At 32.2% G+C, this 25568-nt stretch overlaps 1 protein-coding gene across 1 annotated transcript in view; it reads right to left on the reverse strand.

The window, feature by feature from the left end:
- Positions 1-1691: 1691 nt before the first annotated feature.
- Positions 1692-25568, reverse strand: part of LOC129226254 (transmembrane protein 68-like) — a 67852-nt gene continuing 43975 nt past the window's right edge. The window contains exons 2-9 of the mRNA XM_054860858.1: positions 20818-20983; positions 19712-19886; positions 16193-16360; positions 15303-15496; positions 11763-11826; positions 9651-9726; positions 2610-2673; positions 1692-1959 (exon numbers count right to left, since the gene is read on the reverse strand). Of these exons, the coding sequence (XP_054716833.1) occupies positions 1849-1959; positions 2610-2673; positions 9651-9726; positions 11763-11826; positions 15303-15496; positions 16193-16360; positions 19712-19886; positions 20818-20958 (993 nt within the window). The 5' untranslated portion in view covers positions 20959-20983 and the 3' untranslated portion in view covers positions 1692-1848. The remainder of the gene's footprint in view (positions 1960-2609; positions 2674-9650; positions 9727-11762; positions 11827-15302; positions 15497-16192; positions 16361-19711; positions 19887-20817; positions 20984-25568) is intronic.

A 25568-nucleotide genomic window follows, 5' to 3' on the forward strand; every position in this document is an offset into this window, starting at 1 on the left:
ACCAGTAGGGGGTATCTTACGATTGTTTCTGGGATTAGGTGTTTTATGGTTGCTCTGAGGCGAGGATATGAGTGCATCTGTGGGTTGGCACTTTAGAAATAAAAAGATCATTCAGTGCACAAAAAACAAAAAATGAAATTTTATGAGAAAGGTCACAGCATTTAAAAATTTGTTCTTTTGGCTTAAAATGCCTTAGAAAAAGTTTAAAATCATACAAAACAGAAATGTTCAAATGTTTATTCAAAACTTTAAGTGCTAAGCTCTTATATAATTTTAAACTGCTGGCGTGAAAAGATTACATTACTGAATTGGAAAGAATTGCAGAAAATAACATTTATCAAAACATTGTTAAAAATATATAACTGCCCAAACTGACCTAGGCAGATTAAAACAGTACATTAATTAATGTACAGTGAAATTTTTAAAGAATGTATTGATTTTTAAAATAGAAATCTATGTAAAAACAGTGTATGTTGTACAGATATAAATAAACCTCCATTAGCATCATTTGAACTTTGGAGAAATTTCTTTGTAGTTTATCCAATGATATTTTTTTGTTATCATGGTCAATTGCTGGTGTGTATTTCTGCAGGGCTATTTGAAGTCATTTGGCATGAGGAATCATTGTTGATGGTAAAAAGCACGTTCCCTTTTTGGCAAAGTTTTTGTGGTGCCATTAGGTTGCTGCTTATATCACATTTGTTCAATTTATATCAACTCTAATTCCCGTGCATACAAAACTGATAAGCTGAAAACACACTGAAAAATATTTTATCTATTTCTTCTATCACTTTATGTCGTACTCAACTACAATAATTTGATTTTCCAATTTCTTGTTTCGAGCAATTTCAGAGTTACACAAAATAATTTTTATAAATGTATAACTAACCTTTTGTGGGCCACTTTTTTCAAAAAAAGTTTTAGCCTCTTTATGAATCCAAAGAGATTGTAAAATGTAACTCAGGGGTGCCCACATAGGGGGGGGGGGGGTCGTGGCACAGACTGAGCGATTGAAATTTTTAGGGCGGGAGGGTGTTTTGAGAGGTATTTTATCATTTTAAGGGGGGCTCTTGCATTTGGGGGGGGGGGGGTCTTTATCATATATAAGGGGAGAGGTGTGCCTTTGCCCTTAGAGGTCTAGGCACCCCTGTGTAACAAGAGAGTATTATAAGTCATACAAGTATTTTAGATTCATTTTTAGAGACACCGTTTCAAGTCTGCAAAAATTGCATATCAGTTTATAGACAAAGCAGTTGCAGCCCAATATAGGACCACAATGGCAAATTTTTAATGTCCTTGGACCTTCATGGGTAAATAAATTTGAAATTAATAAATATCAAAATAAAAATGTGAACAGTTAAATTTCAAACAAAATACACAGCAATATATAAATTTATTAAATGTGAAAGACTTTTTTAGAACTAAAATTTTAAATAAATACTTTTAATAAATCACAAACAATGGAAAATTTTAACTAATGTATTGCACATTATGTAATCATAAGTTCAAGATCAAGAATAAAAAAATGCAAAGACACTTTTTTTTTTTTTTTTTTGTACATCTGTGAATAAGAAATGTTTAAAAAAAATCATTTTCAGAAGCTAAATATTAAGATTTTAGAAGTAGGAACTTATGTTCACATAAATCATATTCCACCTAAAAGAAACAAGAAAACGTCCAATGCATGTAAATATCAATGTCAAAATGAAAAACCGAAGATGAAAAAAGAAAAACCTTCCCACAATAATACTTTTATGAGCATGAGTGGTTGCAAACAAATTCGTTTTGAACACTTATTTAAGATGAGGATGAACATGGAATAGAAAACGAGTCCAAAAGGTTTTAAATTCACAAACTTTTCAACTTAAACAAATGCTGAATTCTTTCTAACATGCTGCGGGATATGTTTCCAGGAAGTTTTTGGTGCTTTTTTATCATTTCTTTCATTCTATCAGCAACCTGAAAGTAAAACAGTAGTTGTATAACTTTTGGGCATAATATATTATCAAATTCTGAAATTTTATAAACAGAACCAATTTTGAACAAACATCATTACAAAGGGAAATAAAGCGTAACATTCTTTCATAATTTTCAGAAGACATAATTTTTTGCTGTTTATTTATTTTTTATTACGAAGAGATTTAAAATGGAAAATCGAGACATACAAATACACACAGATGTATATATATATATTTCAGTGCTGTTAAAAGTTTAGATACATATAATGTTGTCAGCAATTAAAATACTCAGAGAAAAAAAGAATGGAACTAAACATATTTGCAGAGGCCAAAATCCACTTAAAAAGTTTTTCAACGACAACTTTTCAAGAGTTTTTAAAAGGGAAAATGTAAGTTAAAAGAGAAAAACTTTCTTTCTCGCCAAAGTTTTCTTTTGCAAAAATTTACATGAAGTAACAGCTAAACATTCTCAACAACCAAAAACGGATCTTGAAATTAAATCAAGTAATTTTCTGAAATTAATTTGACTCAACTGGTTAAAACTCCTTCACAATCATTTAAGTTGAATAAAATTTAATAATTTTAAGTTTAATAATTAAGTTTAATAATTTACATGTATTAAGTTTAATAATTTTAAGTAGCAAGCATTACCTTTTCTGCCATTTCCTCTGGTGTTAACTCGGGATCATAAGGAACAGGTTGTCCAACATATGTTCTAGTAACAAAAAACAGGATAATTCAGATAAAAAGTAAATATTCAATTTTCGCACATTGTTCATCATGAGATCAAAATAACCTCAACCTGTTTTTGGGCACTGGATAGGAGGAACCACATTAATATATATATATATATATATATATATATATATATATATATATATATATATATATATATATATATATAGGATTAAGCAAACAGAATTACAAATATTAAACAAATTATAAATAACAAATGATGATAAAAAGGAAAAATGCAAACAGCTATTAAGTAGGAATAGAAAAAGAGTGAATCCAGAGCTCATCAGCCGTGGAGGATTCATTAATTATGGTCAAAAGACCAAAATTTTAACTATAAACTAGAAGAGAATGCTTAAGCTCCAGTACATGTAATATAGAGTAACAATGGGCAAACGCACCACATTGGCTATTTTATCAGGCTGAACAATGGACAGGATTTGTTTACGCGGATTTCAAGGTAAGACAATTTTGTTATTGGCAGGTACTGTCCCGTGGAAGGCTAATTATCGGAACTTGTTTTTCCTAATTAGTCGAGGCGAAACCCCCCTGCTTTTAGTTTTAGGTTTGAGCTCTAGTTTATTGTTTTTAGCTTAGCAAGTGGTGCGTTTGCCCATTGTTACTCTATATTACATGTACTGGAGCTTAAGCATTCTCTTCTAGTTTATAGTTAAAATTTTGGTCTTTTGACCATAATTAATGAATCCTCCACGGCTGATGAGCTCTGGATTCACTCTTTTTCTATTCCTACTTAATAGCTGTTTGCATTTTTCCTTTTTATCATCATTTGTTATTTATAATTTGTTTAATATTTGTAATTCTGTTTGCTTAATCCTATATTTACTTGGCTTTTTAGTTTTGCTGCGTTGCGCATCTATGGGCTCTTGGTGTGGTCTTTTCAATATTTTTCACTTTTATTATTATTATTATTATATATATATATATATATATATATAAAATTAATTTGAATTTTGACATTTTGTATTCAAATTATGTTTTTCGCATTCACGAGTGTGTGTGTGTAGGGCGTGTGTGTTTGTGTCTGTGTGCGTATTTGTGTGTGTGTAGGCATGTGTGTTTGTGTCTGTGTGCAGGCATGAGTGTGTATGTGTGCGTGTGCATATGTGTACGTGTGTATGCCTGCATGTGTGTGTGTGTGTAGTTGTGTATGTATGCGCGTGTGTGTAGGACATGGATGCAACCTGGAGAGGGTCTTCGCTAGAGGAGCAGCATCGTGAGGCCGGTCGATGGTGGTGCTGCAGAGGGAGGCGGGGGAGGGGGGGGGGCACTCAAAACTTCAAGAGCAGCTATAAAAAAAAGTTTTTGTAACATAATTTCGAAAAAAAATCTGCAGTGAATAGGGCCTTCATTAAAAAAAAAAAGTGAAAATACACATTTGAACATTTTTCAATATTTTACATACGTATGTACTTATTTTACACATACAAAACTTTTTAAAATTTCTGACCACTATCCTATATCTGACAATACATGAACTTTTTTGTGGTGTAAACTGATTCAAAAGCGCTTTTGTCAATTGAAGATATTACCATGCACTTTTTATAGATAACTTTGTCAATTATGTATCAGTTTGATTAATCTTTTCATGTACCTCACAAAAAAAAAAAAAAAAAAAAAAAAGCTTGAAAAAAAGATTGCACAAAAACAGGTTTGAGTGCACCAAGCCCCATGTGCCTCAAAAGTTGTTAAGATATTTTAACACATTTGTCTTTGAGTAACTTTTCGGGGGAAAAAAAAAGAGTATAGTGTCAACTACATTTAATGGGGTTGTTTCCTTCAGTCAAAAGTACTACTTTTAGTAATTGAAATGGATAGAATGAGCAAAAAAAATAACATGGACCCCAAAAATACTTTTATTTTCCCAACAGTTTTTTTTAAATCAATTTTTAAAATGTCTGATTTTTCAAACAAGGCGTGGTCTTGATGACGTCACAAATAGTGCACCTTGCTGCATCTTTCTACTACGTTTCCACATTATGATAATCAAGCAGCGAATTAAAATTGCGCTCTACGCTTGCTATCAACCATATCGTTGCCAATGCACGTGAGTAAAGATGCGAATTAAATATTTTGCACTGTGAATGGCAACACTGAGTGGCATTTCATCATTTGTGATGTCATCGGCAGAAGCCGTAAACAATGAAAGCGCTTTGATTTAAGTATTTTTTTAAAAATATTCAACGTAGACAAATTTGTCAAAAAATGGTCAGATCCTATGTTTTTAGGCATGCTCTTTCAGAAAAAAATACTTTTAAAATTTTGGAAATGACCCCATTGTAGTCAACACAGAAAGTTGGCTATATGGTAAAATATTTCGAAGAACAGCATATTTTTAATTTGCTTGATTAGTGTAACCCTTTTTTCTGTCAATTTACTGAATATTCTAAAAATGGTTTATTTTAAATAAAAGACTTTTTTGTTAGAAAAAATTATTTCAAAATTTGTACAATTTTTTCTAAATATCTACAATTTGTTTCAAACAAAAATTTAAAGTTTTAATTTTTAACTACATGAGTGGTACATATTTTTACTATCACAGATACATCCTGATTATCAAGCATTCCAATAATGAAAGTTGCATTTTCATACTTTATTACCCCGCATTAGCCAGCATGCAGCAAAATTTGGGGGTCAGCAGATTTTCAATAACACTTGCCTGGTTCTTTCCGGCATGCCGGAAATATTGAGGTAAGGGCAAAAAAATTAAGCTTAAAAAATAATATAATTTCTATACATATCTTATTAGTATTAATAAACAGTTTAACATTGTAAAAATATTAACTAACAATGTCACTTGTTATTTCAACAAGAAAAATATTATTCAATAATGAATATTATAAAAATTAAATTAAAACTAAGCAAACATTTAAGCAGTAAGTCACCGCCCCAAACCAAGAACCCCCCATCGCCCAAACCTAAAGAAATAACTATAGCTACTCAATAAATAAAAATTAAACTTACCTCCCTAAAAGGAACCTAAAAATAGTTATTTAAAAAACTTATGAAGGAATTGCAGTAACAATGACTGCTTCTGAATTTGTTATTTTATCGACATATATAGTAGAACCTCGATTAACCGAGGTTTCTATTAAACCGAGTCAGTAATGAAGTCTATTTTTAAAAAAATATTGTAAATTCAATAAAATGAGGAATTTTTAATTTGAAAAAAAAAATATTTTCTGGAACTTTCTGTTTATTTACATGCATGTTTCAATATTTTAACTTGACATTGCAAAAAAACTCAATTGACTTTCTAAAACTTAATACAGTGTGTAAAACCTGTGTAAGTTGACCGCTTGCAGTGCACTACTTTAATGGTCAACTTAACTTAGTGGTCAACTTATTGAGGTTGAATAACATGATAAGATCTAATTCTGTGCCTGAAAATAGTGGTCAACTTAGACAGATGGTCAACTTACAAGGGTGATCAAATTTACAGGTTTTACTGTACTTTTTTCTATTTTCATTTTTTAACTGTAAAACATCACATTTTATGCATTTATTTTAATATTTTAAAAATATTCTATTGTATTTTTCTGGTATACATTTAAAAAAATTGTGCTCTTGACAAGTTTTTATACGAAGTTTCTATTAACTGAGATTTCCGACATACGAGGCGCTAGCAGTCCCAATTAGCTCGGATAACAGAGGTTCTACTGTAATTAAATCCGACAATAATGACCTACCATAAATAACAAGCACATATTATATGCAATACATAACTTTTTTCTTGCTACTACATTTTTATTCTTGATTAAACGAATGTTTTTAGACTGAAAATATTGGAATTTATTTTTTCCCTCTTACAGTGGTTTGCTTTCCGATTGGACCTGAATGGGGAAATTTACTTTTGTTTTGTTGCAAAATAAATCTTGAACTATCCAGCATGCAGGAAAATTCAAACTTCCCGGTATGCTGGTCAATCTATTTTTTTTCGCCATGCCAGATAACGCGGGGTAATACAATATCAGGATCAGTACCAAGTCTGTAATGATATTTAGTATTTGTCAACAGATGAGTTGAGAACATACATTTAGTTGCAAATAGTGAAAGTGCCAATAACGAACTTTGTGATGACTGAGAACATTCATCTTTTAAATTGCACAATAATTTCACTAAATGGCATCAATTTCAATTTCTGGGGCAAAGGATCTAGTGTGATTTCACTAAAAAAATTTGTCTAGAGCTGACTTAATTTAAGGCCGAACATTGACAATAAATGGCTTTTTAATCCACTATCGATATATTGCTCAACCATTTGTTACGAAAATACTAAAATAACTCCTCGTTCAAACATATTTTTTAAGTGACTAATTTAAACGTACTGAAAAAAAAAAAAAAAGAAAAGAAAAGTTTCATGGAACCCTGAGGTTTTGCAGAACAATTTAAGAAACGCTGGCATAGAACATTCAGAAATTTTGAGTGGGAGGAGTGATTTATACTCTAAAAATTATCTTTTATTTGAGTTCTTTTGATTATGGTTTCGAAAATTGATTCAACTATTTATAAACTAGAGATATAGTTATTGTGCACCAAACCTTAAAAATAAATAAAAAACTAAAAAAATTTTGTGAGAGTTCAGATATGTCCAGGCACTTTGCATTCCTATCTTAAAACTAGCTAACAAATTTCTTAAGTGCTTTGCGTTATTCTAGTTAGCCAACTAATCAAGAAGTTAGTAGTATGAAACAGTTTTGTCTTTTTATTTTCTCTTTAGTTGAGTTTTCACTGCTGTTCCAGTTCTCACTTAGGGTTTTTGCATTACTCAATATTTTTTGTTTGTAAATCATTTCTGCACTATTAAGATTTCTTTAGTTTAGCATAATGTGTTAAATACATATACATAGAGATATTTATGTACCACACCAATTATTTTAAAGCTCAAGAGCCAAATAATTCTATTGTTTGGGATTACACCTTGTGATTAACACAAGGTGCCGATAGATTGGGTATGTTGTTCTTTAAATACCAAGATGCACCATATTAATGTGATTTATCACAGACATGCAATGATTCTCAAACCTTTCTAAGCTTCACTAAATCATACAGTGTAAAGAATAAAAAGTCAGACTGTAATTGATGCTTCATGTATTGCAGGACAGTTATTGGTAGGCTGCCATTATGACGACATGGCATGTAGGTAGCCCACAAAATACAACATTGTTACTGTACAAAAGGAGTTGCAGTTTTTGTATCCATAGATAGGGACAATTCATCAAAACAGGGTGTCATTGCCTTATGAGATTCGATTTCTAAATTGGATACCAACTGGCATAACCATCGAGAGATGGCGCCACTAGCCATTGATTAGAAACTCTTCAGCATACAGTAAACTCTGGATCATCGATGATAGATCATCTATCATCGGTGGTCGGTTTATCAGTAGGTCTTTTCACTATTTTTTTAAACTAGTATTAAATGCTTTTTGAACTTATGACCAGGCGCGGATCTAGAGGGGGGCCATGGAGGCCATGGCCCCTCCCAATGCCTTGTGATTGTAGGATTTTTTTTTTTTTTTTTAAAGGAGAAAAAAACGAAAATATTATGAAAAAATAACAAAATTTAACACATGTTTTTTACATTAAAAGAAATTTCGGCCTTAATTGGGAGAGAAATTATATCTCTCTCCTCAAAAAAGAACTATTATTCCTAAAATTTTTCTCCTTCGTTTGCATCCCAACTTTAGACACTTGGACGTTCTCTAAATGCTGTTGTCCTCAGAGTCACCTATTTCTCTCGAGACCAAAGAGAGCCTAAATTTGCGTATTTATGGCTTTAATTTCGAAATGTTTCGTTGGGAGAGCTCACGAATCCTCATCGCTTTATTAATACGTGTAAAAATAGCTTAAAATTAGATTTTTAGAGCCTCTAAAGTAAAATATTTCTAAGAAGGTTGGATTCCAAACACACACACTCAATCTCCCTTTAGAATCATTCATTTTAATAAAGTTTCTCGAGAGTTTGTTCAAAAATTTTGGATGGCCCCTCCCGAAATGATCGGCTAGATCCGCCACTGCTTATGACTGTGTTACTGTTTGTTTTTAGCTTTTACATTTGTATATTTTTTACAGTCAATGTTAGTGGATTGAATGCAGCAATGTTTTTAGCTATAATTTAAATGTATGTGTGAGTGTTATTCATATTTTTTAGCTATTGTATACAGTAGTATTGTGTTATACCTATCATTCGGATAATCTCCGGTTTTCGCTTATCCGCAGTTACCGTGCCACCCTATTCTGCGGGTAATCGAGAGTTCACTGTACTTTTTAAAACAAAACTTATAAATGCACATAAAAGAAATAACAAATAAATAAAATAAGATGAAATAGAAGTCCAAAAATAAATAAACAAATAAGTAAAATAAAATAAATAAATAAGAGTAAAAACTAATAAATGTTTAACATTTTAAAGTTCCAGAAGGATAACAAGAAATGATTATGAATGCAGAATATTTCTAGAGTTATAAGACCTTTCCTTGTGAAAAAAACATCTGAGCACTCTGAATAAGTTCACATAATTTAGTAAAAACCAGCTTTATTCTATATAAGTTTTCTCTATTTACTTAGGTGTACTGATGTGAAAGTTAGGTATGAAATTACATAGGTGTACTGATTTTTAACTTAAAAACTAGCACTATTATATGACCAGAATCCTTATGTTTAGCTCTTTAACTTATCCAGATTTATGCAGAGGAGGATGCTTTATGCATTTGAAAGGTATAATATAGTTCATCATCATTACTAGGATAGGAATTATTCTAGAAAGAGAAGAAATTGTCACATAAACAAAATATTGATTCAACAATTTTGGAACAAAAATGAAAAGTCCTGAAAATTTAGAACTTTTTAAAGAGATAGATACATTTTTAATGTATAGAAAAGAAAAATCATTAAATTAAGGCAAAAACTAGCCAGTTAACAATTTTTATGAACTTACTTTAATTTCACCGGGAACCCGCCATAAATAGGAACTAAGGGTATTCTTGTTCGTTCATAAATGCTTCGAAGCCAATCTGGAAAAATATTCAACAATGTTAAGACACTTTTTTTTTTCAAATAATAAATGCAATACATTTACATGAAGCACATTAAAGTTGAAATAATGACAAATACAGAAATTATGTAATAAATACAGAAGAAAATAGTAAGCAGGAAAACAAGATGAAGGTTTGTTCTTTGTGCTAATTGTAATTTATATTGAGCTGTATTTTTCTTCTATAATGTTTAAAATGTAAAATCAAGATTTTTTTTTTTTTTTGAGTAAAATTTCCTTAGTAGCATTCAGGTTAATTAAATAACTGTAAAATATTATAGTAAATGGTGTGATTAAAAAAGCTCCCAGAAACCGAGAAAGAGTGAGGAGATTCCGATTTGTTCTAAAAGGGTGAGGAGATTCGACCTGTTCTTGAAGTGTTTAAAGTAAGGCACAATTTTTTTTGTTCATGATGAGAAATTATGGCCAGACGGAACAAGTAATATAAATTTTCAATGAAACTTCAGATGAATTGTTAATGATTATTAAAAGAGATAATGTACAAGACACAAAAGATCCCATCATTATTAATCCTCTCTATTACATAAAAGCTAGCACTTCCTTTTTGTTTCTAAAATGCAAAACAATTATGAAAGGGAGGGGGGAGGTGATGTATTGACAGAACTTTTGATGAAAACTTTTTGAAAACATGCATACATTTGATTGTATTCACACTAAAAAGGAATACATAATGATTTTCATAAAAGAAAAAAAGTTGAATATTTTAAAAATGCATTTCAGTGAAGTATATAACATACAGACACAATGTCATCAACACAAAACTTCATTTAGGTTATGAAAGCACTAAGTCTGCACTTAACAAAAGTTTAAAGGCTTTGAAAAGGAAAAGTATCTCATCACAACCATCACAACAATGATGAATTAAATCTAAATATAGATGGATCAAAATACTTAAATAATACAATAAGGTATATTTACCACAAACAATTTCACTAAATTATTTACACAAAAAGCAGAGCAATAGTAATCTTACTATTTAAACAGAGTACTAGAATACTATTAAAAACACCAAGTGAAACCTATCAAACATTTATTAGACACCTAAAATACATTACAGTCAAATGCAAGCTGATTGCAAACCTAACATATCCCATCTAACCTCTAACTCACTCATCCTTTTTACTTTAATACTCCGAGTTGGAAAATTCCAGAGAACACTATCAGGATAAGAAAGTTATAATTCAGGGATTACAAATAGAACTTGATCAAAATGTCAAACTTTAAAGTAATTTGAAGTTAGATTCCTTTTGAGTGCCAACATCTTATACATAGTCCCTATTCCATATTTCTTTCTTTTTTTTTTGTGCAATATGAAAATAAAACATAAAGTACAATATTTGAGCAAAAATAAATAAATAAACAAATAATAATAAAGCTTAAAAATTGCAAAGATTCAATAATTATTATACTAATTGAAAAAAAAACTTGAGATGTTAGATTTTTTTTTACCACTTGCAAATACTTCATCAGACTACAATGATGCTTGTATATTGCAGGATAATACATGTTTTGCTGAATCTTCCTTAACTAATCGACTTTAGAAAATGATTTAAATCACCCTAATATCATATTGAGATATAGAAAGTATATTTCCCTAATTATTTTATTCATGTATAACAATATTTTTTGTTTACATTAAAAAAAAAAAAGTGCTGCATTTTTTTTTTTTTTTTTGACTTGCCAAGTTTGTTATGTGTGCTGTGTAATTGCCAGGAGAATTGAGGTTTTATGTGCCAAGCTCTTTGTACATAATATTTTACTTAAAAAAATTCTGTTCAAGTTGTTTCTTCGCATGTGTTGTGTTAATGCAGGGAAAACAGCCTGCCCTTGCCATAGTGTTAAAATGGATCCCCCCCCCCTCTTGCATGAGAGGATACCAGAAGCAATGCAAACACAATTGCATTAAAATTTATAAGTACTGAAAATGTAAGTCTCCAATGTTTTTTACTAAATCTTCAAAGCTTTAAAAAAGCATAACAGAAGGTATTAACTTACTCTTTCCTAATTTGAGAGTAAAGAAAGCTTCTCTGATATTTTCAGTGAAGACTGGAATGATTGGCTAAAAAATAAAAGCAATTGATTTCATTTTTTACTTATAACTTATCAAACAAGCAATATTGTAAATATATTATAAAATTCTGAAAAGTTAAACAGATTTTGCACTTAAAATTATTTTTCTTCAATGAAATGAATCGGTGATTTATGATTTCAGTATACATATAATTTTGTTTCATGTAACAGACAGTACATAAATATAGCTGAAAGTAAAATATTGAAATTCAAATTTTGAATTTATGTATACTTTGAAACATAAATTTAATTTTATAAAATATAAAATTTGTTCCTGTTAGCTTCAATGTAAGGGATCATATGTAACCGTAACCACTTTTCAAAGAAATTTCAACTACATATAAAATTTGGATAATTTCAAATAAGAATAAGTCTGCATAAAAACCGTGGGAAAAAATATTTTGGAGTTAATATAACTAAACAAAAACAAACATTATAATTTCATGACATTGAGGTTTTTTATGACTTTTGGAGCAGCCTATGTAATGCAATTAAGAAACTTATCTTCTTCCCATAAAACACATGGAATAGTTCAAAAGTTCTTGATTAAAGATTTATGTTCTACTTCTTTCATGCAGGAAGGAAGAACTTGTCAGGCAAAATAAGATCAATTCCCCAATATCTAAAATATATTTCCTTGCAAATAAATGTAAAGAAAAATATGTACCAAGTCAAAGTTTTCAATATACCATGAGCTTTCTTCACATAGTGTGGGAAAATGTTTAACAATGAGTCTATTCCAGATCAGTCTTCAACTTCTCTGACTCTCTCAGAGGGCTTAAATCCATTATTATAAGTAACTTATGAAGGTTTATTGTAAAAAAATACAACTAAAGCTACAATTCATTCCCACCCAGCAAAACTACAGGAGGCAATAAATTAATCTATTTGAATCCATTTGGTTACAAAGGACAGATTAAATATTGTGATCCTGCTATAGCAAAAAGGAAAGAATGCAAAGCCAAGTACAAAGAATTGAAGGGTTATCATCACTTGATAGACAAAAGGAAGGGGAGAGCAGTAATAAGTTACGAATATTCTAAGGGATGACAAAAGGAACAGGTTGAAGAATAAAAACAGTAAACTCCAAATTATACGCGGGATGCTTATCTACTGTGCAAATCATCTGCAGTCTATCACTCTTAAAAAAAATTGGGCAGGGGAGATGAAGAACTTAATGTAGACAAATGCAACATAAAAAGTGCAAAATTCATTTCTAGACAAGCTCTCTTATCTCTTTTTCTTCCTTCTCTTCCTATGACTCCAACCCTTCCAAGCTCACCAAAACCAGATGAGTTGAAACTTGATTCTTACACTAGACTGCTTACAATTTTTTGATCTGCACTCAGGCCCGTATCTGCGTACCCACAGACCCTGCATTGTGGGGTCCACACACTTAAGGGGACCAAGAAATTGGAAAAAAAAACCCCTAGCATTAAGACTTATTAAAGTTGTAAATATGCACTGCTGGCCTCTGGGGAGACCCCTACAGATTTTGTTGCAGGGGGCCCAAAATTGCCTGTCTGCACAGCTAGTTGAAACCTTATTTTTATATTTACACTATTTACAAGCGTAAATGAGTGACCGGACCGAAAGAATTTCCCTCCCCTTCCCTATAACATTTTGGTGAACCCTAGCTTGATCTACTTCAGTTAATCTGTTTGTAGGATTTGCTCACATATGTGTGTAAGCCGTTTGTAATAATGAGCGATCCTTTTTGGCTTTTACAAACACAGTTATTGTTCTTAGCTGTAATTTAAATGTATGCAAGTTTATTGAATTTTTTTCAAACTTTTGCATACGCTAATATTGCTTTTTACCAGTGGCGCACACAAGGGGAGGATCCAGGGAGTCCGGACCCCTCCCATGGCCCTTGAGTTTTTTTAATTGACTAGAACTGACTGTGATATAAAGGTAACAATATTTTCAGATTTAATAAATGAAAAATAAAATTTTATCTATCTTTTCCTACAAAATCGAACTGTATGTGAGCATAAATTGTTCTAGAAAGATGAATTTGCTTCGCTGTTTTAATTTTTAACTATGAGAAAAGTAAATACACTCATTCTTGTGCTTTCTGGTATTTTAATTAAGTATTTGTTATTCATAAATTTATTTTATTAACTAATGCTCAGTAATTATTCAATATTCTTTTTTTAAAATATTTTTTTTCTTTGTTCCCGACAATCGACAAAATCAAAAGAATACGTTGGCATGTGTGTTAGAGTATGATGAGAATGGTGGATCTTCGATCCTGGATCCCCCCTTGAAGAAATTCCTGTGTGTGCCACTGCTTTTTACTTATTTGTCCACTATTCACCAAGGGTGCTCATATACAAAATTTAAAGGGGGGGGGGGCTGAAAAATTTTCTCCATGGTTTAGCAGAATATTTTCCCCATGGAAACCGATTTCAGTACAGATTAGAGATATTCTAGTTTGACATTTTTAATAACTTATTCATTAATGGCTGGAAAAGAAATTTTTATACATTTTTGCAAAGACAAAAGCACTAAAAGCAAGGAAGTTCTCATTTCTAAGGGGGAAGGGAGGTTGAGCCCCCACTTGCCCTCCTATATGGACATTCTTGCTATCCACCAAATTCGCTTATCCTGGGTTACTGTCTCTCCTATTTAGTGGGTAATCAGGGGTTTACTGCAATGGAATTTGAAACTAGGCTAAGAAGCTGTGGTTTTAAAGACATACATTTATTTTTTTACCCTGGGGACACAATAAATTTAAAAAAACGCTATCTCAAAAATTTCCCAGACTTTTCCAGGTTAGGGGAGTAGACACCATGTTTTAATAATGCAGAAGACTTAACAGAAAATAGGAGTTCATTTCATTTGAGCAAGAAATTCAGGAGTTACATTCATGATAGTTAGTGATTTTTAAATTTACACATAAATAACTAAAAAATCTCTCCATTTAATGGGGTCGTTTCCAAAATTTTAAAAGTGTTTTGTTTTTTTCTGAAAGAGTATTTAAAAACATAGGATCTGACCATTTATTAAATAATTTGACTAAGTGTAATATTTTTAAAAAATTACTTTAATCGGTGCGCTTTCATTGTTTAACGCTTCTGCCGATGACATCCCAAATGATGAAATGCCATTCATTGTTGCCATTCAGAAGAGCAAAATATTTAATTCGCATCTTTACTCACGTGTACTGGCAACCATATGGTTGATAGCAAGCTTAGAGGCAATTTTTAATTCACTGCTTGATTATCATAACGTGGAAACACAGTGAAAGATGCGCTAAAGGACATCATAAAGACCACGCCTTGTTTGAAAAATCGGACATTTTAAAAAACTAATTAAAAAATAACTGTTGGGGTAAAATAAAAGTATTTTCTGGGTCCTTGTTTTTTTTTTTTGCTTATTCTATCAATTTCTGTGTCTAAAAGTAGTACTTTTGACTGAAGGAAACTACCCCATTGTATGAAAAACGAGAATTCTACCAACCACTTTAGCTTCCATGGCAACTCTAGCGAACCCTATCCTTTTACCCCAGATTAAGGGATAACTTTCATCTCCAAATAAAGCTTCTCTAACACCACCGGGTGCAATAGCCAGAAGATTGCCTTTTCTTAATATGTCTGCACAGGTATCAATTGTCCCAGGGTAAATTTGAAAGCAGTCAATAAGAGCGTCAAATCCTGAAATTGAAATTTTTTGATTTCATTATTACATTTAAAGTTGACAATTTAAGAAAATAGTTGATTTCAGTATTTTTAACATATGACTTAAAACTCTTAGGTAAAATTGTTACAAACAAATCTTCAGAAAGAAACTAAGTGCAAAAATTTTGTACAATGATTTATTCAAACAAAATTGCACCTAATATATTTGCTAATATACAAATGTGACGACCAACAATAGGCTCTGGGCCCAGCTAGGCTGGTCCTAGTCATTTTATTAGTCCCCGATGAAGATCAGTGTTTTTATTTATTTTTCTTTTTTTGCATGTAAGAATTATAATGACCACTCCTTCCCCCAGGTAAATTCTGGCTGCTTAAGAGCAAAAGACATTTTTAAAAATGTGTCTAACAGCAGTCCCATGAAAATATGATAACATACTGTTAAGTCTCACAACATTATCATTAAAAAAAGTTACCCAAAAAACAAATCATTAATTGCTACTTAGAAAAATTAGCACCAAATTTGAAAACTAAATCTATCAGTGTTTTAATATCAAAAAATAAAAATGATAAAACTATTTTTGATTCCAAAAGTTTCTACTTCTAGACTAAACTTTGAAAAGGGATGAATGCTTTGAAATAAACATAAAAATAGTTTTTTATAATTCCTTAAACAAAGTTGAAATATAGATAGGAATGAAAAATACAACTTACCAGGGACTTTAAAAAGAAATCTATCGCCAACAGCACATATCAGACGATTTTTATGAATAATAGTTTTTGAAAGAAGATAATACCAATCGACTGGCATGGCACCATGATAAAATACAACTAATGCAGGCCCTTCACTAGGAATATTCTCCAAGCCTTCAATATCGTAACCTAAACAAGAAATAAGTCAATTATAGCAATGTAGAAAATTTAGACCAATTAAGTTTTACGCTTTTTCAAATTGAATGTTTTTTTTTTTTTCAAAGAAAGTAATTCAAATAATAGAAGAAAGATTTGAATAATGCATTTAAAATCAAAGTAAAAACCATGGATGAAACTTGGAAAGTTTTCTTCAACTTAAAACATAGCAAAAAATTTTTTTAAAAGTCTTTTTATTGAAAAATCACTTTATAATTCTTTCTTTTTTTTCCTGAGAAAAGAACTATTTCTTATGAAAATTTAGCATCCAAATTAAATCTTAAGGGTACTGAATAACCAAGTAACCACTATTCATAAAAAAATCTAGTAACCCCCATGTACCTTCAGCAAAATATAAGGAACCATCAATCAATCATTCATCAATTTTTGGAAGTTTTTTTTCACCTATTAGTCCTAAATTTATGTAGCATGTTCAACTTCTTTTACCTTTAAAGTACAGGATGCGGTGGGGGGGGGGGGAGATGGACAAGTTGCATGTGGCTAATAACAAGCAATGCCGTGAATGGATTTAAAGAGTGCATGAAAAATACATTACTTAATAGTGAATAGTTGTAATCACACATTTTTGTATAAAATGTATACTAATAATATAAAGCTGAAGAGTTTGTTTGAACACGCTAATTTCAGGAACTACTGGTTCGAGTAGAAAAATTCTTTTAGTGTTGAATAGTCGATTTATTGAAGACAGCTATAGACTATATTTTTAAAAAATGAGATTGACCGAAATATTAGGCAATTGCATATTAAATTTTTAATTAATTGTTTAGTTCTATAAATTCCAAATAGATGTATATAGGGGTAAATCTAGTTTTATGAATTTTTAATAGATGGCAGGGAAAGAAAACTCATCCAGACAGGGCGCCAACTTGCAAAAATTATTGAGGGGGCCGGACATCATCGGGGGTTTAGGGGGTTATATAATCCCTCGAAGGACCCCCCACCCCAAATAAAGGTCAGATTTTTGTGCCTTGAAAACGCCATATTTTCTGGTGTGTATAATTTTAGCAAACAAACAGTATGTAACATGGTGTTTTCGAAGTAAAAGAATTTAAAAATTGGTTTACAAATTTTCTGGTTCAACTTTTAAATCATATCACTTGTCTTAGTTAGAGATTTTTTTGTTCTATTTTATGGGGGAGCCGTGCAGTTCCGTAGCTAGGCATTGATATTATGAGGTAGGAAGGACACTTGACTTGAATGAAAGGGCACTCCAGAGGCGCTGACTTTTTAAAAAAATAGGGGAGGGGAAACCGGGGAAAATTTTCTAAATTTGGCATGAAAAATAGCGAGTTTTAAAGTTTTTTTAAGCGTTTTAAAGTCATATAATCAACATTAGAACCCCAAAAACTCTACAAGCCTGACACTAATTTTTTGGCTTTGAAAAAGGGAAAAAATAAATAGAAACACACACAGTATTTTCGTAAAAAAATAATTTAATTTACCCATGTCTTTTTTTTTAAGACCAGTTGTTTTTTCATTAGTTATACCGGCTAACAAAGTTCAAGTGAAAATGCAGTCTGTCAATGTCTAGGTTATTTTTGAAAACCGAGTTGATTTTTCAAAATTTATTTCACCTCTGTTTAATAAAAGCAGGCACTCTTGTTCAACTGCAATGATCTGTGTGAGTCCAGTTGATGTAAACCGCCCAATAATGCAAGATTGCACCATTTCTCAAATCTCAATGTAAAGTGCATTGTAGTACTTCTTTGGGATTTTGAAAGCGTGCGATGAGCTGGCTTCGTAGTTTTCATACTTCTTTGGTATACGTCGATTCTGAGGAAGCGAAGGATCATCCTTTTGTGAAGGTTTTTCTTTTAAACACGATTCTCAAAAGAATTCAAAACTATCACGCCTCCCATTTAATACTATTTAATATGCAAATCAAACCCTCATACATTTTTTCCGGATCAGCAACACTTAGATGAGCTCGCCGCAGCGCTGCCCTCCGGCAACAGATTTGACCCGTGAGTTCGCACACTGAGACAAATTCTAAGTGTGCTTGCAGCACTATAACACCATCATTATTCACACTACTTGTTTTCAGTTAACCTGCTTACTACTGTAATAATTATTTGTTTTAGCTCAGTACTGAATGTATTTTACAAGGTAAACTATCTTCAAAGAAGGAAAATAAAAGAAATTTATGAGTTTAGAAAACATAATATAACTAATACTTTTCTTGATTTATTGGGGGGGGGGGCTCTGCCCCTCAAAAATATTTTTGAGGGGGCTCGGGCCCCCTCAGGCCCCATGGAGTCGGCGCCACAGGATCCAGAGGACCCTGGCTGACAGCGTCAATAGCTGCGAGCAACCATGCTGTGCGGCTCAGACGCTATGCTACTGTGGGACTGTTAGGGTCAGAGAATTGATTTTTGAAAGCGTTTTTATCTTACGATATTCAGGTACATAATTTGATTTCGTAGGAATTTTATATTGGGTTTTGTTTTCCTCATTTCTTCAACATTTGTTTTTGTTCTTATAGTTTAAGATAGTTACTTGTCTAAGTAAATAATTTGACTTGTCCTATTATTCAGTTGTGATTCTTCTTTATATCATTTTTATTATAGTATTGTTTATTTGGCGAAATATTTTAAATTGCAGGAAAAAAACTGCTTTACTTGCTAAAGGGCAGGGTTACGGTAGCTTGGCTGCTTGACACGTTAAGCGATGAACTATAAAGTTGAAGGATTACTTTGAGTTTTAATACTGTTAATCTTTTCATGTGTTTTGATGAATAGTTTTAAATTCTAAAGAGCCTTTAATAGAGTTTTCGAAAAGGTGTGGGAAAAAAGAGTTAAAGGGCCATACCACAGATTGTTCCGCAAATGACAGTGCAAATATTTCATTAAAAATAACTATATCTCATTAAAAATATTAAACTGTTAATAATTATTTACAAAATTTTAATGTTTAAGAAGTATGTCTGATTCATTAAGCAAAAATTTTGTTCATTGCTTATTAAGATTATTACTTTTTAGTAAAATATATGATCTTCCTGGTGCAGAGCAAAATGACGACTTTTTTGAGAAATGGCTTTAAGAGAAATACTGAATATTTAATATCAACTAAAGTGAATTGAATAACCCATACTGAATATTCTCATTGACACATGGAATGTTGAGGAAAATATGGCATTATCGATGGATGTAAAATTTAAATGGACTTGAAGAGAATGTTTTTATTTCACTTTAATATGAAAGAAAAAAGAATTTCTTATTGATACATGTTACATTGAAATGGACCTTGAAGAAATTTATTTTTATATTAATATTTCATATAAATATGAAAGAAAAAAGAACTTACCATACCAAAACCTTGAATGTGCATCCCATACATAGGCCAAAATAGCTCTCGCAGCTTCCCAACACTTTGGTGTAAAGGTATAACCATTTATTTTATAATAATATCGATATGCTTTCAAATAGAGTGCAGATATGTACACTAATGTTAACATAACAAATGGCAATAGAAGCGTGATCTGGAACAAAGAAAGAAACTAATATGAAAATCAAGGTATTATTTAATTCATTAAAAATGAAAAATCATCTCTCAAATACGGTACGGACTATTAAATACGGTAGAGTCCTGCTATAAAGTGGAGTATGGGAGACATATTTTGCATTCCGCATCCTCATATGTACAATAGCAAATGATCGAGTAACGCTCCTGGTGTCATCAGCAATGAAACTCGCTCCACCGCAGGATAATTTGATAATATTTTTTTTGGAAATGTTTGACAGGCAAGGAAATGCTTTATTTTGACAAGGCTGAACTGGATCTGGTTACTTAACTGCTTTACTGGTAAGACTGTCATTTCAGGGGAATGAAGAAACGAAAAAGTGGTCAACAATGAACGCTATCTACTGGTGTTTAGGGTTCATTCACTGGAGTTAGGGTTAAAATTTCAACTATCGAAATATCACCAAACAGGCAATAGGGCTGTTTCAATCAGCAGGGCTGGATTTAGGGGAGGGCAGACGGTGCCCCCACAATAAAATTTTTACAAAATATCCTAACTGTCACGGGTCAGGGGATGTATTTACTATTAAAGTGCTAATCGAAAATATTGGATATATACATATATATCAAAATATTTGGATATATATAAAAGTATCAGATATTTTCGGAAATATGATGATCTTTTTGAACCCTGATTAGGGGCCTCCACACTTCCAAATCCGCCCCTGTCAATCAGTCAAAAGTACTAATTTTAGTCACTGAAATTGATGGAATGAACAAAAAAAAAAAAAAAAAAAACATGGAGAGAGAAAAATCTCTTATTTTCAAAACGTTTAATTTTTAATTAATTTTTTTAAATGTCCGCTTTTTCAAACAAGGTTGTATTACAAGGAATAAATATAATATTGAACAAATTAGTTAACATGATAATGACTAAATAAATAACTTACAGTGATTGGAGTGATTGCTACGACAGTCCATATGACTACTTGATGCTGGAAATACCAATTTACTAGGTCTCGACCAAGAGCTTCATATGTGGCATTGCTGTACAAATTGTTCATATGCAATAAGCTCTCATCTTCTGCCATTTTTCCTTTGCTACAAAACGTTCAGCTGCAAAAGAAATGGTAAAATTTAATATGCTTCAAAACACTTTAACACATCATCAGAAAATGAGAAAAGGCACTGAATGAAATAAAAAAAGTTAAAGCTTTAAAAAAAAGAAAGAAAAGAAAAAGTCAAGGCTACTGGAATATAATCGCAATTATTAAAATTTAGGTCAAAGATGCCCCAAAAAATTCTGGAGCACATCACTCATTATCTTGATAACATTAGAATCCGACTAAAATAACTTCGCCAAACTTATCTCGAAATTTGATAAATAGATGACCCCGGAAATACTCAAGTGTATAAATTGATGCTGAACTCTGTCAAGGAAGTAGTTTTTAACAATGTATCAATGAGTACAAAAAATTTGTAAAGTTTTTCAATGTAAAGAAAAGTGACCTCATTTTAGATTAAAACATCAAAACGTGTTTTAAATAAATGAATGTTCATAACTTCCCTACTGCCTATAGACTTATGCTTAATATTATCTTCATTAAAGTGAATTTTAGTTAAAAAAGAAGAAAATGGTAACTTAACATAGAGTGGCAAGATATAAACCTTAATTGTAAATCATACGAAAAATCAGTAATTAAAAGGAATTTCTGTCGTATATTGCTTAGGAAAAGTTTTACTGTATATTTTATTTTAATACATTTGCTTCTAGTTTTATTTTAAACAACAGGAATACATTCAATAGTTATTATTTATTTTCCAAAAAACTAGATTTTACAATGAAGAATTAAGTAGAAAACTGCTGAAAAAAGAAATTAAATTCATGCATTTCGAAAAAAAAGTAAATTGAAATACCAAAAAGATAATTGCTTAAAGATTAAAATGTAAAGTGACCATAAAATACCAAAATATACAAAGTTCAATTGAAAAGGACTGAAACTTTTAAAATGTAAACAAACGCCGCCATGCTATTTAAATGACAGGACAGCATTTTTCACGCAGCTTCTAAGATACGAAACATTTGGAGTACATAGTACATGGAGAGCGCGCATAGAAATCCGTCCCATTTTATTTATTTATTTATTTATTTATTTTTCAGCGAGTGATGTGGGACCTTAAAAATTCTTTTAGGAGTTTCCGTCCCACTTCCTCCCGTCGCATGATCCTGCTGTAAAAATCTTTTTAATTAATTTGACCTTTTTTTTTTCTTTTTATACTTTTTTCTAGGTTTTGGTGACCGTCACTATAGACTCCATGTAGGGTTCTCTTTTAGGCCGTGGTAGCCTGATCGGTAAGGCATTGGACTCGGGGCCAGAGGGCCTCGGGTTCGATCCTTGCTGGTCGAAGACCCACCGTCGTCATTAAAGGGGACTGGGCGACGTTAAATATGCTCGTGGTCTCAATGTCCTCCAAGTGAAACGATACCTCTGGGGGTGCTAGCACCAGGTAGCTATTAGCTCTTGGACTAGTTCTAAATTCTCATTAACTGCTCGATCCGGTGATGGTGCTGCCATCTATCGGTATATAAAAAATAATGGAGGCAAGGCACTTAGTATGCAGCCCTCGACATAAATGCAGTTGAAGTCAGTTGTGACTCTGAATCGAATCGAATCGAATAGGGTTCTCTTTCGCTGAAAATCTTCAACATTGAACTTTAAAAAACGCAATTGTACTTTAAAAAAACGAAAAGAAGGAGAGGTTTCCCGTCAGAAATTATTTGAAATTGAGGTTTCAGAGAGAGAGAAAAAAAACACTGTACATTATGTTTAGGGAAGTTAGGGGAAAAAGGGACAGACAAGTTGGAAAAGACTTGAATATTTTCTCCAGAAATGTTTCGCAATTAATGTCCTACAAATGTAGTTTCAAGTCGTCTTTGGTGACATTAAAGAGTGGCGTGGAGGGAAGGCTTTTCTTTGATAAATTTCTTAGCTGGTACATGGAATATCCAGGGGGATAATGGCGGCGCAGATTGCGCCATTAAAATTTCCAGAGGGGGTTACTATGAGGGGTATTTTTTATCTTTTTTTGAGGGGTCTCGCTCTTAGGGGGATGATACTTAGGGAGATGTCCCCCCCTGTGGAAACAAAAACTTATGATTCTCAGGTCAATAATAGACTTAAAAAATTAATCATGCCAAGCTATTGCTTTTATTTACACTATTTTTCCCCAGTCTTAAAAATTTTTCCACGAGCAGAAACTTTTATTGAATTGTTTCCTTCAGGCTCTGAGGTAGAGAAATATGATTAGTAAATTTCTGTTTTTATTTATAAGTAGCAATTTTATATATTCAGTAAGTTACCACCCTACAGCCAGGGCTAAGCAGAAATACAGTAAAACCTGTGAAGTTGACCACCTGTATAAGTTGACCGCTTTTTCAGGCACGGAATTAGCCCGTATCATATAAATCAACCTTTGCAAGTTGACCACCTGTTTAAGTTGACCACTAAAGTAAGTGCACCGCAAGGGGTCAACTTACACAGGTTTCACTGTACATGAAATACACCGCCAGCTCAGTCAATTCCAGCCGAGGACTGCAGTTTCGTGCTTATTAGCACTCATCAGCCCGGCATAGGAGCGACTGAGCTGGAGGTGGAAAACCTCTTAAGGAAGCCTAGAGTGCCAAACAAACTGGTAGCTAATACAGAATCAGCACTGACCAGACGGGTGACCGAAACAATGGTTCGGTTCAACTCGAATATTGAAGGCGAGGCAAAAGGCAAGGTATAGTCAGTAAGTTACCGCCCTATTGTAGGGCGGTAACGCCACTACATGTATAGTGCAGATGTTTAATTAAATATAATGCATATTTAAATTCGCAAAAGGATTGCAGTACTAAAAATCTCTGAAACTTTGATTTTATCTAATGTAAGTTCAGACCTCATGCGGGGTGGGGGGGAGGCTGCTATAACCCCCTTAGCCCTCCCCCCCTGGATCCGCCACTGCATACAGTTTTTTCGGTGAATACTTACTTAATGACTCAAATAAATTAAAATTCCAACAAGAGGGGGGAAAAAAGCAAGATTACTCTTTTGCTTTTTTAAACCTTTATTCAGGTGGTCAGTAGCACTTTTAAATGATACTCTATTACCTGTTTAGATTCAAAACCGTAGAACTGCATTTAATGATTCGCCCTACAGTAGTTTGCTGAATATTAACCCAAGAGAAATACAATATAACAGATACATTTATCTTGAGTGATGAAATTACTGAACAAAATGTAATGTAAACTATATTTCTCCACTATTCACATCTCTTACAATAATATTTAGATTAAATAGTTTTTATCGTTAGTGGCATTGAAATTGATCTGCTCCCTAGAAATGACGCCAGTTATAGAATAACACGGCTACACTTATCTTTTAATCTGTAAGAGAGTCCGTTGGGAAACGAAATACAAAAAATCTCAAGTTGCAAAATATTCGTACTTCTGGGAGTGTAATTTATACTTTACGTAGAAATAAGCATTTGGTAGTTCAAGGAATTAGGAAGCTACCGCAAATATTTTAGTATTATTGACACATAAAAAAAAAATAAAATGATTGAAATCTGATAAACATCAGTAATGTGCATGGGGTAGGCTCACAGATAGATAAGAATAATGTTTACTTCCACCATTCCGATAAATTCAAAATCATGCCATCGAAACAACAGAGAAGAGAAATATTGTTTCCTAGGATTTTTATGTTTCAATTCTTAATATTTATCGAAGAACATTTTGCATACACAATTTATGCTTATCATTAAAAAAGCAAGGACTATATTGATATTTATTACGCACATTCAATAGCTGCACTTAAAATTTTGATCAAAAAAGGTTATAAATACTAGAGTTGCGGAGTCAGAAGGACCGACTCTAGCTCCGATTCCCGACTCCAAAATTTTAGAGCCTTCTACGCCAACTCCGACTCCTTTGCCCCTTAGAATTTCAAAGTCTTTAACTCTCGACTCATTTATGCCAAAATCAATCAGACTCTGAGTCTTTTGCCCCAAAATCAATCGGACCCCGACTCCTTTACCTCAAAATCAGTCCAACTCCACAGTCATGGTAGACTCGGAGGGGAAATCAGAATCTGACTCTTGAAATTTGAATGTTTTTGACTCAAACTCTTTTACTTCAAAATCAGTCCTACTCCGACTCCGCAGCCCGGATTTATTCTACAATTATTGGCAAAAAATCTGTCGGTATTTCGGAATATGGCGAATAAACTCTGGAACAGTGGTGCACAACATATCTTTTTCTGCTGGAACATCTAAAACACAGTAAATGTAAGACATTTTCCTATCTTTTGAAATCTGATTTTTCCAGCTTTATTTTTCAAAAGAAAGCTGGTCGTTGCAAACTAGAAGGGTCATTCCATGTCAAACCAACAAGGCACTCAACCTGACCATCTCATATTGTCATTAAACTTCCAGAAAATTTTCTCTTAATTTTTGAAATTCGTAAAAAAGTACTTTTTAACATGCCGGTATTGCTTTAAATTTATAACCAGTTTTAGAAAACCTATCAAACTCTCATTGCACCTACTAAACTTGTACATTCAAATTACTATTCCTTTGAGTTCATTTTAATGAGGTTTGACAAATTCAAAAATATGGTGGCGTATACTCACGTTAGATGCAATACTTCTTAAATAACTAA

Source organism: Uloborus diversus, chromosome 1 (genome assembly GCF_026930045.1).
Source record: "Uloborus diversus isolate 005 chromosome 1, Udiv.v.3.1, whole genome shotgun sequence".
Taxonomy (NCBI): Eukaryota; Metazoa; Arthropoda; class Arachnida; order Araneae; family Uloboridae; genus Uloborus; species Uloborus diversus.